General features: G+C 46.0%; 1 protein-coding gene across 2 annotated transcripts in view; it reads right to left on the reverse strand.

Moving 5' to 3' along the window:
* Positions 1–21,209, reverse strand: part of fbxo38 (F-box protein 38) — an 82,192-nt gene that overhangs the window by 48,523 nt on the left and 12,460 nt on the right. For both annotated transcript variants that reach the window (XM_056284033.1, XM_056284025.1), the window contains 6 exons: positions 17,623–17,861; positions 14,278–14,411; positions 11,804–11,967; positions 6,997–7,162; positions 5,003–5,278; positions 733–826 (listed from right to left, as the gene is read on the reverse strand). In XM_056284033.1, coding sequence (XP_056140008.1) covers positions 733–826; positions 5,003–5,278; positions 6,997–7,162; positions 11,804–11,967; positions 14,278–14,411; positions 17,623–17,756 — 968 coding nt within the window. In that variant the 5' untranslated portion in view covers positions 17,757–17,861. The remainder of the gene's footprint in view (positions 1–732; positions 827–5,002; positions 5,279–6,996; positions 7,163–11,803; positions 11,968–14,277; positions 14,412–17,622; positions 17,862–21,209) is intronic.

Here is a 21,209-nt window from a genome sequence, read left to right on the forward strand (position 1 = left end):
AATTACCCCACTCCTCTCAGCTGTCCCGGTCTCTGCTCCACCCCCTCTGCTGATCCAGGGAGGGCTGCAGACTACCACGTCTCCTCCCATACATGTGGAGTCGCCAGCCAGTTCTTTCCACCTGACAGTGAGGAGTTTCACCAGGGAGACGTAGCGCATGGGAGGATCACGCTATTCCCCCCAGTCCCCCCCCCACCACAGGTGCCCCGACCAACCAGAGGAGGCGCTAGTGCAGCAACCAGGACACATACCCACATCCGGCTTCCCACCCGCAGACACAGCCAATTGTGTCTGTAGGGATGCCTGACCAAGCCGGAGGTAACATGGGGATTCGAACCGGGATCCCCGTGTTGGCAGGCAACGGAAGAGACCGCCACGCCACCCGGACGCCCTGTTGATTGACAACTTAACGATGTCACTTGTGTCTTGGGAAATTCCTTGAAAACAAGGTTGTCATATATTAAGGATCAGATCTAAGATATCACGCCAAAATACTAATGAAACCCTTGCCGCCTTATAGAAACTAGTCTGACCCGCTCATTTACTGCACAGAAGAGTCACCTTGATAGGCACTCGCTTGCAAAACATGTTTAACCATGTGCGAGTCACCTGAATCCCCCACCTACTAAATCTCAACGTGAAGCATCTAATTTTATGTTGCATAACAGAAACACATCGAGACGTATCTTTTCTTTCCTTCTGAAGGCTTTAGGGCGTGCTTTTAATGTGTACCTGCGAGCAGCAGTGATGATGAGGTAGCCTAGGTCCACTTCTAGAGCATTCTTACATGCGCCAAATACTATGGTGTGCAGATTGCGGAAGCCCCCTATGAAAATAACAACAACAAAAACAATAACACATATGCACTACTACATATCTACTATTACTACAGTGCACTCTAGATATAATGAGGAGCAAGTCAGAATGGTTAACAAACACATGCACACACAATGTTGTGTTGAGGGAACACACAACCGTACAGAACACACAGAAAGATACTACTGTACAAAGACATGCCCTACGCACACCAGGGGTTGACCGATATGGGTTTTGTTTTCAGGGCTGATACCAATAATAATAATAATAACAATAATATAATGATAATGATGATAATAATATAATAATGATAATATAATAATAATAAAAAATCAATCTTATGTAGCACTTTTCTAACACTTAAAGTGGCTTTACAATAAACAGGGTGAAACAAGACAACAGATAAACATAGCACAAACTGATTATACTGATTATTGGTAAGTTGTGGAGGCCGATAGCCGATATTTAGGGCCGATATTCAGTTGCAGTAAATAACCCAGCCACTGAGGATGCACAAGCCAGTGCATCCTTAGTGCCGGTCCCAAGCCCGGACAAATGGGGAGGGTTGCGTCAGGAAGGGCATCCGGCGTAAAATCTTTGCCAAATCAAATATGCGGATCATAAATAAGACTTACATACCGGATCGGTCGAGGCCCGGGTTACCAACGACCGCCACCGGTACTGTTAACCAGCAGGGTGTCGGTGGAAACTATGCTACTGTTGGGCGAAGGAGAAGGAGAGGGGGAAAGCATGTCCAGAGGCAGCTAGAGAGGAGGAAGGGTAGGCATGTGGAGGTGAGAGTTGGAACTTTGAATGTTGGCACTATGACTGGTAAAGGGAGAGAGCTGGCTGACATGATGGAAAGAAGAAAGGTAGGCATACTGTGTGTGCAAGAGACCAGGTGGAAGGGGAGTAAGGCCAGGAGTATCAGAGGTGGGTTCAAACTCTTCTACCATGGTGTGAATGGGAGGAGAAATGGGGTAGGGGTAATTCTGAAGGAAGAGTATGTCAAGAGCGTACTGGAGGTGAAGAGAGTGTCAGACAGAGTGATAAGTATGAAGCTGGAAATTGAAGGTTTATTGCTGAATGTTATCAGCGCATATGCCCCGCAAGTTGGGTGTGAGATGGATGAAAAAGAAGAATTCTGGAATGAGTTGGACGACATGGCTGAGAGGGTACCCAAGGAGGAGAGAGTGGTGATTGGAGCGGACTTCAATGGACATGTTGGTGAAGGGAACAGAGGTGATGAGGAGGTGATGGGAAGGTATGGAGTCAAGAAGAGAAATGTGGAAGGACAGATGGTGGTCGATTTTGCGAAAAGGATGGAAATGGCTGTGGTGAATACATATTTCAAGAAGAGGGAGGAACACAGGGTGACGTACAAGAGTGGAGGAAAGTGCACACAGGTGGACTATATCTTATGTAGAAGGCGCCATCTAAAAGGGATTGGAGACTGCAAGGTGGTGACAGGGGAGAGCGTAGCTAGGCAGCATCGGATGGTGGTCTGTAGGATGACTTTGGAGACCAAGAAGAGGAAGCGAGTGAAGACACAGCCGAAGATCAAATGGTGGAAGTTGAAGAAGGAAGACTGTTGTGTGGAGTTCAGGCAGGAGTTAAGACAGGCACTGGGTGGTAGTGAAGAGTTGCCAGATGGCTGGAAAACCACTGCAGAAATAGTGAGGGAGACAGCTAGGAAGGTACTTGGTGTGTCATCAGGACAGAGGAAGGAAGACAAGGAGACTTGGTGGTGGAATGAGGAAGTACAGCAAAGTATACAGAGGAAGAGGTTGGCAAAGAAGAAGTGGGATAGTCAGAGAGATGAAGAAAGTAGACAGGAGTACAAGGAGATGCAGCGTAAAGCAAAGAGAGAGGTGGCAAAGGCAAAGGAAAAGGCATATGGTGAGTTGTATGACAGATTAGACACTAAGGAAGGAGAAAAGGACTTGTACCGATTGGCTAGACAGAGGGACCAAGCTGCAAAGGATGTGCAGCAAGTTAGGGCGATCAAGGATAGAGATGGAAATGTGCTGACAAGTGAGGAGAGTGTGCTAAGAAGGTGGAAGGAATACTTTGAGGGGTTTTTAACTAGATTGTTTAACACAATCCTGGAAAGTGAGAGGATGCCTGAGGAGTGGAGAAGAAGCATACTGGTACCGATTTTCAAGAACAAGGGCGATGTGCAGAACTGTAACAACTACAGAGGTATAAAGTTGATCAGCCACAGCATGAAGATTTGGGAAAGAGTAATAGAAGCTAGGTTAAGAGGAGAGGTGACGATCAGCGAGCAGCAGTATGGTTTCATGCCACGAAAGAGCACCACAGATGCGATGTTTGCTTTGAGAATGTTGATTGAGAAGTATAGAGAAGGCCAGAAAGAGTTGCATTGTGTCTTTGTAGATTTAGAGAAAGCTTATGACAGAGTGCCGAGAGAGGAGGTGTGGTATTGTATGAGGAAGTCAGGAGTTGCAGAGAAGTATGTAGGAGTGGTGCAGGATACATATGAGGGAAGTGTGACAATGGTGAGGTGTGCGGTTGGAATGACAGATGGGTTCAAGGTGGAGGTGGGATTACATCAAGGATCGGCTCTTAGCCCTTTCTTGTTTGCAATGGTGATGGACAGGTTCACGGACAAGATCAGGCAGGAGTCTCCATGGACGATGATGTTCGCGGATGACATTGTGATCTGTAGCGAGAGTAGGGTGCAGGTTGAGGAGAGCCTGGAGAGGTGGAGGTATGCACTGGAGAGAAGAGGAATGAAAGTCAGTAGGAGCAAGACGGAATACCTATGCGTGAATGAGAGAGAGGACAGTGGAATGGTCAGGATGCAAGGAGTGGAGGTGACAAAGGCATTTGAGTTTAAATACTTGGGGTCAACTGTCCAAAGCAACGGGGAGTGCAGTAGAGAGGTGAAAAAGAGAGTGCAGGCAGGTTGGAGTGGGTGGAGAAGTGTGTCAGGAATGATTTGCGACAGAAGGGTATCAGCAAGAGTTAAAGGGAAAGTTTACAAGATGGTTGTGAGACCAGCTATGTTATATGGTTTGGAGACAGTGGCACTGACGAAAAGACAGGAGGCGGAGCTGGAGGTGGCAGAGTTGAAGATGCTAAGATTTTCACTGGGAGTAACGAAGAAGGACAGGATTAGGAGCGATTATATTAGAGGGGCCGCTCAGGTTGGACGGTTTGGGGACAAAGCAAGAGAGGCAAGATTGAGATGGCTTGGACATGTGTGGAGGAGAGATGCCGAGTATATTGGGAGAAGGATGCTGAATATGGAGCTGCCAGGGAAGAGGAGAAGAGGAAGGCCAAAGAGGAGGTTTATGGATGTGGTGAGGGAAGACATGCAGGTGGCTGGTGTGACAGAGGAAGACGCAGAAGACAGGAAGAAATGGAAACGGATGATCCGCTGTGGCGACCCCTAACGGGAGCAGCCGAAAGTAGTAGATTCAGTTGCAGTAAATGTAAAAAATTCTGCGCCAAAATTTACAGCGACACAAACCCAACACAAGGCCACCTTTAAATGAACATATGTTTGATTGAATTTTGTGTAAAACAGAAAATACATGAAATATCACACACTAGCTTGTTTCTTTTAGCCTAGTTACATTTGAATGTGAAGCACAGCAGTGGAAATTGTGTTCTCTGTTTGAATTGACAACCTGTTGTCAAGTTCATGTTGGACCGATGTTGTGCTCTTTGGTGTGTGTGTGGGAGGGGGAGAGAGATGGAGAAACTAACCTTACGGAGTTTGTTTGTTTTTAACTCTAGTTATGGCATGCTCCTCTTACCAACTGAGTGGGTTTCATGGCATCTGGCATGCTCCTCTTACCTTAGCAAAGTGGCCTGACTCCTCGATGCTTCTCGTGTGTTTGTGTTGTTGGAGTGAGTGTCGTGCTGTGCTTCGGGAGAGTGAAGGCTGCATTGGACGCGCGCATGTTGTGCGGTGGACTTTTTTTTTTTTAATCGTCTGGCCAATGAAAATATGCTGATAACGATAATATGAAAAATGATGAATATCTAAGCCGATAATTGGCCATACCGATAATCGGTCGATCCCTGACACACACCAAAAACTTCACTCAACTATTCAACTGGCACCCAAACCCGGAGGGGCAGAAAGAATCCTGATCTCAGAAGCTGTCAGCCCTCCAAGGAATGAAAGTCTAGTTGAAAAACAAACATGTCTAACCTGATCGCCAGCTGTCCTCCACAATATGTTGAATCAGCCCTCCCAGAAAAGGAACCCTCACGAGCTCCAGATGCTCCAGATTACGGGCCGATGCCAAGCCCGTTACGAGTGGAACATATTTGAGAGAGTTTGTTGGTCCAGCACAATTACGCATGACAAATGTCCTCAGACTAACACACAGAAAGTCCTTAAAAGGTTGGGGCTTGGTGAGACGAACCCACTTCAGGTAGAGGTGGCGCAGCATGGACACACAAGGAATCTCTGGGACATTAACTCCTAAGAGACAGAAACAAAGACATGACAGCAAGAAAGAACACAAAACACAGCTATGCTGAGGAGAGGCAATAAAGTATGATCTTACGAGTTTTAATTCTGGAAAATCTAATTCACATAAAAGACAACGTGAAAAACAAGTATCAGCTTGACCAGAATACCTAACCCACTTAAGGTAGATCCCAGTTTAGAGTAGGTTTCCCACAATGCTTTGTTACCAGCTTGACCAGAATACCTAACCCACTTAAGGTAGATCCCAGTTTAGAGTAGGTTTCCCAAAAGGCTTTGTTATCAGCTTGACCAGAATACCTAACCCACTTAAGGTAGATCCCAGTTTAGAGTAGGTTTCCCACAATGCTTTGTTACCAGCTTGACCAGAATACCTAACCCACTTAAGGTAGATCCCAGTTTAGAGTAGGTTTCCCAAAAGGCTTTGTTATCAGCTTGACCAGAATACCTAACCCACTTAAGGTAGATCCCCCACAATGCTTTATTACCAGCATGACCAGAATACCTAACCCACTTAAGGTAGATCCCAGTTTAGAGTAGGTTTCCCATAATGCTTTGTTATCAGCTTGACCAGAATACCTAACCCACTTAAGGTAGATCCCAGTTTAGAGTAGGTTTCCCACAATGCTTTGTTACCAGCTTGACCAGAATACCTAACCCACTTAAGGTAGATCCCAGTTTAGAGTAGGTTTCCCAAAAGGCTTTGTTATCAGCTTGACCAGAATACCTAACCCACTTAAGGTAGATCCCCCACAATGCTTTATTACCAGCATGACCAGAATACCTAACCCACTTAAGGTAGATCCCAGTTTAGAGTAGGTTTCCCATAATGCTTTGTTATCAGCTTGACCAGAATACCTAACCCACTTAAGGTAGATCCAAGTTTAGAGTAGGTTCCCCACAATGCTTTGTTACCAGCTTGACCAGAATACCTAGCCCACTTAAGGTAGATCCCAGTTTAGAGTAGGTTTCCCAACAAAAGAGATTATTGATTGCTGTACTGTATATTCAGTTTCTTCTGAGTCAAATGACCCAACCAGGTAAGTCTTACAGCACATAAAGCTTAGCACTGAGGTAAGCATTAGGTAGGCTTAGGGTTATATAGGCTATCACATTTTGGTTCTAGTCCAACAGAACTCAAATAACTGAAAATAGATACTAAAAGCTGTAAAAAGTTAATAAAAAAATTAAGACTTCATAAATTAAAATTTAAGACAATTAATGACTCGTAAGGTCTAATATTTGTAAAACTGAATTTAAGACACCATTTTAAGGACTCACAGATGCACTGCATACATGAACAAAAAAATTCCCAAGTGATCGATTATGGTAGTAAGGCAAGGAATAGAAAGAAAAAAGGGCTTTGGTCCCATCATTATCCTTTATTTTGCCAGGTTTTTAATTAGTTTTTGATTTATTTACAAAAAAGTCAGTGAACAGTGAAACAAGTTATGCTGGCTGTGGGAACATGCTATCAGAGCTTATGGCTTCACAACAGTAATGTTGTTCAGGAACAGATGTGTGAGTATCTTTTCTAATCCAGAAATTAGTGACGACTGTCAAGGGGGCTGAATACTTTTGCAAGGTACTGTATCTCACAAAAGAACATACCCAGAATCTTCAAGATTCCAACTCTGCTCCAAAACTTTTAGTTCTCCAAACGATGTAGACCGTTTTCCCTCCTTAATAAATTCCACCATTTTTCTACTCACCTACTAAATGCAAGGTCTGGATCCTTGCAGTTATGGGAATAGTCAGTTTGTTCTCAGCAGGAATAGGAAACGCCCCGTTTCGGTTTCGGAACTTCCCCAGTATGTGGACCTCGGGCATGTAGTTCCATATAGCCTCTACAAGTTCCAAATGGGAGGTCTCTACACCCTGAAAATAACAAAGCAGTTTACAGTGGCTAGGTTTAGGTGGTGATATAATAGTTCACCACCACAAGCAACTTTCCCAGCTTGGTGACCTGGTGCGAGATTTGGTGACCTGGTGTGAAAGTCAAGTGTGGCCTCGACCATATCAATTTCATAGGTCACTCCAGCTTGTAATTACCAAACAGTCTGAAAGAGGCCGATGGCTGCTTCACTGCTCTCTAGACAACAGTTTAGCAAACTAAGACAGTGCTAATTGCATTTGTTTTCTATTTAAAGTGGACATGAAGAAGTAATTTAAGTTAACATCCATCCTTTCATCCACCCGTTTACTTTGAAATTCTAGTTAAAGGTCACATCCATATTTGCATATGAAACTGGTCATTGGTTTAAGTCGTTAGGCAACTATTGTTTATAAGGGCAAGGGAATAGACTGCCAACGCCACTCGGACACCCAAGCCAGTGCATTCTTAGTGCTGGTCTCAACCCTCAATAAATGGGGAGGGTTGCGATAGGAACGGCATCTGGCGTAAAGCTTTTGCCAAATCAAATATGCGGATCATAAATCAAGACTTCCATACTGGACCGGTCAAGGCCCGGGTTACCTGCCAAACGACTGCCACCGGTACTGTTGGCCAGAAGGGTGCCAGGGGAAACTATGCTACTGCTGGGCAAAAGAAAGGAGGAAGGCATGTCCAGAGGCAGCGGGAGGGGAGGAAGGGTAGGAGTGTGGAGGTGAGAGTCAGACCTTTGAATGTTGGCACTATGACTGGTAAAGGGAGAGAGCTGGCTGATATGAAGGAGAGAAGGAAGGTAGGTATACTGTGTGTGCAAGAGACCAGGTGGAAGGGGAGTAAGGCCAGGAGCATGGGAGGAGGGTTCAAACTCTTCTACCATGGTGTGGACAGGAGGAGAAATGGGGTAGAGATAATTCTGAAGGAACAGTATATCAAGCGCGTGCTGGAGGTGAAGAGAGTGTCAGACAGAGTGATGAGGATGAAGCTGGAAGTCGAAGGTATAAGGATGAATGTTATCAGTGCCTAACCGCCATCAAAATGGCGCCGCAGATGGCCGCCTCGGTTCTGTGCTCTCTTGTACTTTTTCTGTTTTTGTGGGTTTAGTTTCCAGCGCCCACTCACAGATCACATACAGCAGAGAGGAACTTTTAAGTCTCCAGCTGTCCACTGGACAAACTTTTTTACCGACTTTAAATGAACATTTTAACGAAAGTCTTACTGAGGTCTTGATCGGTACAGCCCTGTGCTGACTACAACCAAGATGCTGAAGGGGTAAGCGAGCAGGAGTGTTTGTTATCCACCTGGCAAATCCACCTGGCAAATGTCCACTCTCTGGCCAATGAGATGGACGAACTGCTACTCCCAAATGGAAAAAACTCCTGACTTTTCCAGATCTGCCGCCCTGTGCCTCACTGAAACCTGGCTTAGTGAGCATATCATGCACAGTTTGAGTATTGCCATAATGCATTGACATATCCCCTCTTGTTTTTCCAGCACCTCTATGGTCAAAACTCTGCTGGACCTTTGTCAGGCTCACTACAACTGAAGATTATGAACTTGCTGCCCGAGCTTACAATAAAGAACTATCAATAATAAAATCCAATTAGCCTGTTTCATTCAAAATTCATGAAAATGTGGATGACCACCAGAAAGTTGAGACATTTTCAGGGTCGGCAGTGTCCTTGGTGTCATCCCCATCAGCGGCAACACGGACGGACACAGACACTTCCTCAATGAGCGCTGTGATCCTGTCCTCTGTGGACTCAGGTCAGATGTTCTGGGACCACCTCTGGTCTTTTGAACACTACTTTTTTAAGCCAGCACACTTCTTTTTGTGCTTGGCTTAAGGTCAAGACTAATTTTTTTTTTTAAATCTACAGTTCAAGTCAGTAAAAATCTATCTGTATTTGTCAATTTACGGGCAGTACAGAGGCCCAGTGGTTAGCACTGTTGCCTCACAGAGAGAAGGTCCTGGGTTCGAACTCCAGGCCGTCACAGGTCCTTTCTGTGTGGAGTTTGCATTTTCTTCCCATGTCTGCGTGGTTTTCTGCCAGGAGCTCCGGTTTCCTCCCACCATCAAACACGTGTGTTAGGGTTAATACTCTTTTCTGTGCCCCTGACCGAGGCATGGCAAAAAGAACTGGCGTATGTCCCTGGGCAATGCATGGTGGCTGCCCACTGCTCTTAGATGCACAGCTAGGTGGGGTTAAATGCAGAGGAGGAATTTTCCCACGCAGATTAATAAAATATATTATTCCTTTCATCATTACCATTCTGCTGTCCTCCCTCTCGTTCACGGATATTTATTCTGTCTTGCTCCTACTGATTTTAATTTCTCTTCTCTCCAGTATATACCTCCACCTCTCCTCAACCCGCACCCTACTCTCGCTACAGATCACGATGTCATCCACGAACATCATAGTCCACAGAGACTCCTGCCTGATCTTATCCGTCAACCTGTCCATCACCATTGCAAACAAGAAAGGGCTCAGAACTGATCTTTGATGTAATCCCACCTCCACCTTGAACCCATCTGTCATTCCAACCGCACACCTCACCACTGTCACACTGCCCTCATACATATCCTGCACCACTCCTACATACTTCTCTGCAACTCCCAACTTCCTCATACAATACCACACCTCCTCTCCTCTCCTCTCTCAAAATCCATGAAGGCCCAATGTAACTCCTTCTGACCTTCTCTATACTTCTCCATCAACATTCTCAAAGCAAACAGCACATCTGTGGTGCTCCTTCCTGGCATGAAACCATACTGCTCCTCGCTAATCATCCCCTCTCCTCTTAACCAAGCTTCTATTACTTTTTCCCATATCTTCATGCTGTGGCTGATCAACTTTATACCTCTGTAGTTGTTACAGTTCTGCACATTGGCCTTCTTCTTGAAAATCGGTACCAGTATGCTTCTTCTCCACTCCTCAGGCATCCTCTCACTTTCCAAGGTTGTGTTAAACAATCTACTTAAAAACCCCACTGCCATCTCTCCTAAACACCTCCATGCCTCCACAGGTATGTCATCTGGACAAACTGCCTTTCTACTCTTCATGGCTGTCCTCACTTCCTCCTTGCTAATCCACCACACTTCCTGATTCACTATCCCCACATCATCCAACCTTCTAATTTTCTTCATTCATCAGCCCCTCAAAGTACTCCCTTCACCTCCTCAACACACTCTCCTCACTTGTCAGCACATTTCCATCTCTATCCTTCATTGTCCCAGTCTGCTGCACATCCTTCCCAGCTCGGTCCCTCTGTCTAGCCAATCAGTACAAGTCCTTTTCTCCTTCTTTAGTGTCTAACTCCTCATACAACTTCAGCATACGCCTGTGTGCAATTTCCTCCACTCTTACACATCACCCTGTGTTCCTCCCTCTTCTTGAAATATGTATTCACCACAGCTGTATTTCCATCCTTTTCGCAAAATCCACCACCATCTGTCCTTCCACATTCCTCTCCTTGACAGCATACCTGTTCATCACCTCCTCATAACCTCCGTTCCCTTCACCAACATGTCCATTGAAGTCCACTCCAATCACCACTCTCCTACTTAGATACACTCTCCACCAACTCACTCCAGAATTCTTGTTTCTCTTCCATCTCCCACCCAACTTGCGGGGCATATGAATCAGAATCAGAATCATGTTTATTGGCCATATAGGTTTGCACAAACATGGAATTCGACTCCGGTTTCTACCAGCACCCTGCTGGCCAATAGTCAGTCGTTGGTAACCTCAGCCTTGACCGATCTAGTATGGAAATTAGATTTACGATCCTCATATTTGATTTGGCATAGGTTTTATGCCGGATGCCCTTCCTCAAGCAACCTCCCCATTTATCCGGGCTTGGGACCAGCACTAAGAATGCACTGGCTTGTGCATCCTCAGTGGCTGGGTTGGTAACCGCTATCTCTGCCTCTGTGAAATTCAATTTTTCACTTCTCAATTTACCTGCTTTTTTGCCCTTCTTGGGTGACTTAAGCCGGTCAATGCTTTCTGCTTATTTGGTTAGGATGGCAACACCCATGTGAATTAAGGTGTGTTTCACCTAAACAACATGTAAATGGAAGTAAATTGGGGCATGGCATATGCAAACGACATGTTCATAAGGGAGTGGTGAGCACATTGATATTTCTGCACAGTTGAAGCCGATTTGTCCCCTGGATCCGCCACCTTGCCACGATGCTTGAATGCACCAATGATCCCAAGAACTATGCCGTCCGGAGCTTGGCTCCTGGCAGGATCACTCAAGGCGGAGGTTCCAGACGAAGCACGATCCAACAAAGACCTCATACAAACTCCACATAGAGGACGACCTGGTACAACCCCCAAGGTTGGACTACCCCGGGCTTGAAACCCAGGACCTTCTTGCTGTGAGGTGATCATGCTTACCACTGCACCACCGTGTCGCCCCTCAACAGAAACTAGCCAAAGAGAATTAAGCATAAGGGAAGCAAAAAAAAAAACAAAACAAACTCAACTCTTCCTGTGTACGTATGTCGTCTTGGATGAAAGGATGTGTTCTTGCCTCAATAAAATGGTCAAAAAGAAATCGTGATCTTGTGCCTTCCCTATCAAGCATGTGATCTTCAAATCACTCAAAGATGTTCAACGTACCAAAAGATTGGGACAGGCTTGTAGGGCCTCCAGTACTCCAGGTATGCTAAAAGCTTCGTAGCCTCTCACTCTCCTTCTCTCCAGGTATCGAGGATGGAGCCCATACAGCTGCTCCAAATCCGGCATCTTCTTCAGGAGTAACAGGAAGCTGCTGTCTGTAAAACCTAGAGACGACAAAGGAGTTTAACTGGTAAAAATATCAAACTAACATGAAGTATTAGCAGAAACTGTGTTGTGTATGGGGCTGTCACCACCATGACATTTTAGTTGACCATTAATTGCCATACAAATAATTGTGATTAAGACGTAATTGTCTTTTTTTTTTTTTGGCTTTTCCCCCTTTTTCTCCCCAACTGAACTTGAACGGCTGCATCTCTTTGGCTATATACCGCCGCGTTACACTGTCTGTTAACGTGCACCATCTGGTGCTGCCACGTTTATATTTAGACACTCATCCGAAAGCTTCAGGGGCAGCCAATTGTTGGTATGGAACTGCGGCGGTGGCTGTCTTTCCAAGTTCGGCGAATTGGGTGGGGTGGTGGATCTGTAGATAGTTTTTTAAATTTGTGGTATTAGCGCGTTTGACCTCCACCTTTTTGCTGCAAATCTGACAAATGGCGTCCTCCAAGTTATGGAGCTGTCCTTTTTCATCTGGCTTAAAACCAACATGTGCTCACAGCACTGCTGTGGTGTTTGGCTTTGCAACTACGTCCATGATGTTAATGTCAACACACGCTCGTCCAAATGCAGTCGTCCAGTATTATAGAATATTATAGAATAAGTGTCTCACGATAAACAGTTTGTTGGCGCTAATGGGGCAGCGTCCGAGAGATGTCACAGCACCGCTGTCGCTATGGACGCGTCACAGGAAGTCAGACACGCGGAGCACGTTAGACAGTACAGCATGGCTGTGTTTTATGTACACCATGGCGCACTAGAAAAAATAGGTCAAACCGGCAAAAAATTACGCAAAAACCGAAGAAAGTTACAACGAACTGCTTACTTCTATTGTAGTCTAGTGCATCTGATGTCTGACTTCCGTTTGCTGCAAAGCTTCTGCTTCCGCTCGGGAAGGGCTAAAATAGCTCATGGACGCTGCCCCATTCACCGCTCATGTGCAAGGGGCGCAACAAGATGACGTCATTAAAAGAGCGCAGGTCAAACAATAAACGGTGGAAAAAGATGTGGAAATAGTGATGGAAACATGACACTTGTGTTATTTCCTCCAGCTGTTCTCATACAAATGAATGGAAATGATTCTAACCATTATGCAAAATGATCACATCAGGTCAAACAATCCCGATCAGGCCATTATGTAATAAATGTGACAGCTCTAGTTGTGTAGCTCTAACAGTCCTATCTGTAACAGTTGTGTAGCTCTAACAGTCCTATCTGTACCAGCTGCATAGCTCTAACAGCCCTATCTGTACCAGTTGCGTAGCTCTAACAGTCCCATCTGTAACAGTTGTGTAGCTCTAACAGCCCTATCTGTAACAGTTGTGTAGCTCTAACAGTCCTATCTGTACCAGCTGCGTAGCTCTAACAGCCCTATCTGTAACAGTTGTGTAGCTCTAACAGTCCTATCTATAACAGTTGTGTAGCTCTAACAGTCCTATCTATAACAGTTGTGTAGCTCTAACAGTCCTATCTATAACAGTTGTGTAGCTCTAACAGTCGTGTAGCTCTAACAGTCCTATCTATAACAGTTGTGTAGCTCTAACAGTCCTATCTATAACAGTTGTGTAGCTCTAACAGTCGTGTAGCTCTAACAGTCCTATCTATAACAGTTGTGTAGCTCTAACAGTCCTATCTATAACAGTTGTGTAGCTCTAACAGTCCTATCTATAACAGTTGTGTAGCTCTAACAGTCCTATCTATAACAGCTGTGTAGCTCTAACAGCCCTATCTATAACAGTTGTGTAGCTCTAACAGTCCTATCTATAACAGTTGTGTAGCTCTAACAGTCCTATCTATAACAGTTGTGTAGCTCTAACAGGCCTCGCTATAACAGTTGTGTAGCTCTAACAGTCCTATCTATAAGAGTTGTGTAGCTCTAACAGCCCTATCTATAACAGTTGTGTAGCTCTAACAGTCCTATCTATAACAGTTGTGTAGCTCTAACAGTCCTCGCTATAACAGTTGTGTAGCTCTAACAGTCCTATCTATAAGAGTTGTGTAGCTCTAACAGCCCTATCTATAACAGTTGTGTAGCTCTAACAGTCCTATCTATAACAGTTGTGTAGCTCTAACAGTTGTGTAGCTCTAACAGTCCTATCTATAACAGTTGTGTAGCTCTAACAGTTGTGTAGCTCTAACAGTCCTATCTATAACAGTTGTGTAGCTCCAACAGTCCTATCTATAAGAGTTGTGTAGCTCTAACAGTCCTATCTATAATAGTTGTGTAGCTCTAACAGTCCTATCTATAAGAGTTGTGTAGCTCTAACAGTCCTATTTATAACAGTTGCAGCCCTTGCCTGAAGGCATATACTCCCACCAGCGGCTTGCACAAAGGTCCACCACTTTGACCACTCGGAGGTACAGAGTGACTGCCTCCCTCAGCTTTCTGGATAGACACTCCATACACATGATATCCTTCATGGGCAGATACCTACACACACACACACACACACACACACACACACACACACACACACACACACACACACACACACACACACACACACACACACACACACACAGGACACAAAATCAATATCACACTATTATTTCAGCTGACACTTTACAACATCAGCTTTTGACACTTGTAACATGAGCAGAGCAAAAGCAAGAATGAGAATGAGAAAGTGTAAGGACAGAAAACAAGAAGGAGGTGGTGGATAACAGTCTATATTATGGAGGACAGGCTCGAACGTACGATATCAGAACAGAACAGAATAAGAGAATACAGTGGTGCTGTGTATCTTAGAAGGTGACAGAGGATCTCATGGAGAGAGTAGAGCAGAAAACGCAGCAGACAGGATGGAGAAAGGCAGAGCAGAGTCTCACAGTGAAGACCTACACATAGTGGATGACTGGGTGTGCAGAACAAGGAGTGGAAGAGTTTCCCGGTGAAGACCTACACATAGTGGATGACTGGGTGTGCAGAACAGGGAGTGGAAGAGTTTCCCGGTGAAGACCTACACATAGTGGATGACTGGGTGTGCAGAACAAGGAGTGGAAGAGTTTCCCGGTGAAGACCTACACATAGTGGATGACTGGGTGTGCAGAACAAGGAGTGGAAGAGTTTCCCGGTGAAGACCTACACATAGTGGATGACTGGGTGTGCAGAACAGGGAGTGGAAGAGTTTCCCGGTGAAGACCTACACATAGTGGATGACTGGGTGTGCAGAACAAGGAGTGGAAGAGTTTCACGGTGAAGATCTACACAAAGAGGATGACTGGGTGTGCAGAACAAGGAGTGGAAGAGTTTCACGGTGAAGACCTACACATAGTGGATGACTGGGTGTCCAGAACAGGGAGTGGAAGAGTTTCCCGGTGAAAACCTACACGTAATGGATGACTGGGTGTGCAGAACAAGGAGTGGAAGAGTTTCCCGGTGAAGACCTACACATAGTGGATGACTGGGTGTGCAGAACAAGGAGTGGAAGAATTTCACGGTGAAGACCTACACATAGTGGATGACTGGGTGTGCAGAACAGGGAGTGGAAGAGTTTCCCGGTGAAAACCTACACGTAATGGATGACTGGGTGTGCAGAACAAGGAGTGGAAGAGTTTCCCGGTGAAGACCTACACATAGTGGATGACTGGGTGTGCAGAACAAGGAGTGGAAGAGTTTCCCGGTGAAGACCTACACATAGTGGATGACTGGGTGTGCAGAACAAGGAGTGGAAGAGTTTCACAGTGAAGACCTACACATAGTGGATGACTGGGTTTGCAGAACAAGGAGTGGAAGAGTTTCACGGTAAGACCTACACATAGTGGATGACTGGATGTGCAGAACAGGGAGTGGAAGAGTTTCACGGTGAAGACCTACACATAGTGGATGACTGGGTGTGCAGAACAAGGAGTGGAAGAGTTTCACGGTGAAGACCTACACATAGTGGATGACTGGGTGTGCAGAACAAGGAGTGGAAGAGTTTCCCGGTGAAGACCTACACATAGTGGATGACTGGGTGTGCAGAACAGGGAGTGGAAGAGTTTCACGGTGAAGACCTACACATAGTGGATGACTGGGTGTGCAGAACAAGGAGTGGAAGAGTTTCACAGTGAAGACCTACACATAGTGGATGACTGGGTTTGCAGAACAAGGAGTGGAAGAGTTTCACGGTGAAGACCTACACATAGTGGATGACTGGGTGTGCAGAACAGGGAGTGGAAGAGTTTCACGGTGAAGACCTACACATAGTGGATGATTGGGTGTGCAGAACAAGGAGTGGAAGAGTTTCACGGTGAAGACCTACACATAGTGGATGACTGGGTGTGCAGAACAAGGAGTGGAAGAGTTTCACGGTGAAGACCTACACATAGTGGATGACTGGGTGTGCAGAACAGGGAGTGGAAGAGTTTCACGGTGAAGACCTACACATAGTGGATGACTGGGTGTGCAGAACAAGGAGTGGAAGAGTTTCACAGTGAAGACCTACACATAGTGGATGACTGGGTTTGCAGAACAAGGAGTGGAAGAGTTTCACGGTAAGACCTACACATAGTGGATGACTGGATGTGCAGAACAGGGAGTGGAAGAGTTTCACGGTGAAGACCTACACATAGTGGATGATTGGGTGTGCAGAACAAGGAGTGGAAGAGTTTCACGGTGAAGACCTACACATAGTGGATGACTGGGTGTGCAGAACAAGGAGTGGAAGAGTTTAACAGTGAAGACCTACACATAGTGGATGACTGGGTGTGCAGAACAAGGAGTGGAAGAGTTTCCCGGTGAAGACCTACACATAATGGATGACTGGGTGTGCAGAACAGGGAGTGGAAGAGTTTCCCGGTGAAGACCTACACATAGTGGATGACTGGGTGTGCAGAACAGGGAGTGGAAGAGTTTCCCGGTGAAGACCTACACATAGTGGATGACTGGGTGTGCAGAACAAGGAGTGGAAGAGTTTCACGGTGAAGACCTACACAGAGTGGATGACTGGGTTTGCAGAACAAGGAGTGGAAGAGTTTCACAGTGAAGACCTACACATAGTGGATGACTGGGTGTGCAGAACAAGGAGCGGAAGAGTTTCCCGGTGAAGACCTACACATAATGGATGACTGGGTGTGCAGAACAAGGAGAGGAAGAGTTTCACAGTGAAGACCTCCACATAGTGGATGACCGGGTTTGCAGAACAAGGAGTGGAAGAGTTTCACGGTGAAGACCTACACATAGTGGATGACTGGGTGTGCAGAACAGGGAGTGGAAGAGTTTCACGGTGAAGACCTACATATAGTGGATGATTGGGTGTGCAGAACAAGGAGTGGAAGAGTTTCACGGTGAAGACCTACACATAGTGGATGACCGGGTGTGCAGAACAAGGAGTGGAAGAGTTTCACGGTGAAGACCTACACATAGTGGATGACCGGGTGTGCAGAACAAGGAGTGGAAGAGTTTCACGGTGAAGACCTACACATAGTGGATGACTGGGTGTGCAGAACAGGGAGTGGGAGAGTTTCACGGTGAAGACCTACACAGAGTGGATGACTGGGTGTGCAGAACAAGGAGTGGAAGAGTTTCACGGTGAAGACCTACACATAGTGGATGACTGGGTGTGCAGAACAGGGAGTGGAAGAGTTTCACGGTGAAGAACTACACATAGTGGATGACTGGGTGTACAGAACAAGGAGTGGAAGAGCGGCGAGTACACTACCTGAATATATGGCAGAGCACTTCGTGCGAGAGCTCATTGATGTAGTCTTTTGGGTCATCATGTCTTATCACCAGCTCAGCAGTGCTGCTCACACCTACAGGCTGGCTCTTCGATGACTTCCTCCTTGGACCCATCGCCTTCAGGTCAGAGGCCAGGGATCATAAACACCGATACAAAGGGCCCGGTTACTCCGACATGAACCCTTTGCTCTCTACACAACGCCACACACAGACGTTTCTCTGGAAGGGGTTGAACGGGACGGGGACGGGAACAGGAAGAGAAAACAGACAGAGGGGGTGTGAGAATGTGGAAGTAATTGAAAAGGAGGACAGTGCTTTCTCCCCGAGTACCGAGTACTGCAAGTACCAACTCTCCATATTCAGGAGTCTGTGCTTGGCAAGTTGAATTTTCCAAGCTGATGGAAAACTGTTTACCGTACGGTATGAAAATTAACTTGCACAGATTTGAAACTGGGCTGGACATATATGTAAATAACGTGAGGCAGTCTGAGGACGGCTGTCCTTACCTGCCTAAGTGTTTGTTTCCTTATTATGTGGAACTGGCACATGGGAAGGACCATGTATAGGCCCTGTGATGGCCTGGCAGCCTGTCCAGGGTGTTTCCCCGCCTGCCGCCCAATGACTGCTGGAATAGGCTCCAGCATCCCCACGATCCCAACTGGGATAAACGGTTTGGATGATGGATGGATGGGTAATCCATCACAGCAAACATTTAACTACCTTTATTTTCTGTGTTACTGCTGCAGGAAAATGCAGCTGAAAGTGTGGACTGATTTGAACAAGTTTTCCGGAGCTTTTAACTTACTTAAATGAATGGAAATCACGGCCCACCTGGAAGGTAGGACAAGCTCATTCATGCGCTGGGACCTGTTCAGCAGTAATGTAAAAGTATTTTGTAGTGAACGGGCTGAAACGTGCTTTATCTGTATGGTTCCTTAACAGCAATCGCACAGGAAGGCGAAGCACAGAAGAAATCAACAATGCACATTTTAAATATTTGCGCCGTCCCAATTTGAAAATTTGCACCACAAGCTCAAGGCACTCTGCACAACACCCGCAAGTCTCTCATCTCAAACTGTACAAGACTGGTTTTCTAAGCATGGACTCAAGAACAAGAGTTGCTACTTCGAGTGGTCAGTACTGAGGATCTTGGTATTTAACTGTGAAATTTGGCATGGTTACGATTACATTACATGTCCGTTTTTTGTTTTTGGATTTTTTCCCCCGCATTTTCTCCCCAACTGTATCTGGCCAATCATCCCACTCTTCCAAGCCATCCCGGTTGCTGCTCCACCCCCTGCTGCTCCGGGGAGGGCTACAGACTACCGCATGCCTCCTCCCATACATGTGGAGTCACCAGCCGCTGCTTTTCACCTGACAGCGAGGAGTTTCACCAGGGGGACGTAGCACGTGGGAGGATCACACTATTCCCTCCAGTTCCCCCCCCCCCAAACAGGCGCCCCGACTGACCAGAGGAGGCACTAGTGCAGCGACCAGGACACATACCCACACCCGGCTTCCCACCCGCAGACACAGCCAACTGTGTCTATAGGGATGCCCGACCAAGCCGGAGTTAACATGGGGATTCGAACCAGCAATCCCTGTGTTGGTAGGCAACGGAATAGACCACTATGCTACCTGGATGCCCAGATTACGTGTCCATTTTGAATTTTCCCCTCTTTCGATCGCATGATGCAGCTCGGCGTCTTCCTACGGGTATTGACCTGTCTTTCTCTTATGTGTCATAGAACAATTATTTAAGTGCTGCCATTTTCTCTAGAGTCTGAACATACCATGTCAGACCATCACTGTGCATATAAAAAAAACACACATCAAGAAGAAAAACAAAACATTTTTATCGAACAAGACTTTAATCGAGGAAAACCTTACAGGTTTTTCCACCGGGGGGGGGGGGGTCAAGGCACTTTGCCACATTCTGTAAGTTAATCTGTTTAACTTTGTTCTTATAACCAGTTGGGAAACAATGCAAGTGAAATACAGCTTCTCAGCCATCTGCCTTCTGAAAACAGTGGTAATACTTCTAAAAACAGTGGTAATACTTCTCAAAACAGTGGTAATACTTCATGGGAAGGAGCTTCTAAAATCCCTTGTTGGACAATCTGCTTCTGTTTCAGCAAGAAGTTCTTTATCCGAGGAAACCATTTCAGCTTCTCCATCGTCCATCACGACTTCCAACAGTCCATCACTTTGGTATCAACTGTGGCACCACATTCATGTTTCTTACACCGGTTAAAAAGCACTGGCATACTGTGGTGAGTCTAACCTTCCACAACAACTAGTACTGTGGTGAGTCTAACCTTCCCCCACAACTGGTACTGTGGTGAGTCTAACCTTCCCCAACAACTGGTACTGTGGCGAGTCTAACCTTCCCCAACAACTGGTACTGTGGTGAGTCTAACCTTCCCCCACAACTGGTACTGTGGTGAGTCAAACCTTCCCCAACAACTGGTACTGTACTGTGGTGAGTCTAACCTTCCCCAACAACTGGTACTGTGGAGAGTCTAACCTTCCCCCACAACTGGTACTGTGGCGAGTCTAACCTTCCCCCACAACTGGTACTGTGGCGAGTCTAACCTTCCCCAACAACTAGTACTGTGGTGAGTCTAACCTTCCCCCACAACTGGTACTGTGGAGAGTCTAACCTTCCCCCACAACTGGTACTGTGGCGAGTCTAACCTTCCCCCACAACTGGTACTGTGGCGAGTCTAACCTTCCCCAACAACTAGTACTGTGGTGAGTCTAACCTTCCCCCACAACTGGTACTGTGGTGAGTCTAACCTTCCCCAACAACTGGTACTGTGGTGAGTCTAACCTTCCCCCACAACCGGTAATGCAATACAAGTTTCTAATCAGTGACGGTAATATTATTCAAATTAGACAGTGCTGTTAGGGCCTGGATACACCAAACCGACTGGCGGCGACGAAGGCCGACTGTTGCGTCACCTCACGTCGCCTGCCGTCTAGGCCAAAGAGGAGCACTTGAACATACCGCAAAGACTACAGCCGATGGCCAACTAGCATGTACGTTCTGCATTGACTGGCTAAGCGGAAAAGCCAATCAGAGTGATCTCTCTCACTGACAGGCTCCACCCATTCAACATGCTGAATTGGCCGAAAAGCTGCTGACAGGTGTCCAACTAGTGCCGACGGTGTGGGACACACCGCAAAAACTAGGGTCACAGACCCTCACCGACGGCCCGATGGCCAGGTGTGTCAGGGCCCTTATTCTACTTGTTGACCAGAAAAAGGTGATATTAATACAGTAATGCAATAATGTGTTAACACCATTCTGATCATGACTGATAAATTCTATCACATATTTTCTTAAAGATGGCCTATAAGGGAGACATGAGTTTAAAGAGTAACTAAACCCTTGACCATCTTAGTGAGTTTACTGACACAAACAGGTTAAAAACATGGCTGGCTGGTCTTAGTACACTGTGATGTGAGCATAGCAGGGTAAACACAGCTGAATCAAATCAATTCAGCTGGGAAAAAAAATCAATAAAATCGATTATGAATTAAGCCGCGTACAGTCTGTGATTT

Source organism: Lampris incognitus, chromosome 1 (assembly GCF_029633865.1).
Source record: "Lampris incognitus isolate fLamInc1 chromosome 1, fLamInc1.hap2, whole genome shotgun sequence".
NCBI lineage: Eukaryota > Metazoa > Chordata > Actinopteri > Lampriformes > Lampridae > Lampris > Lampris incognitus.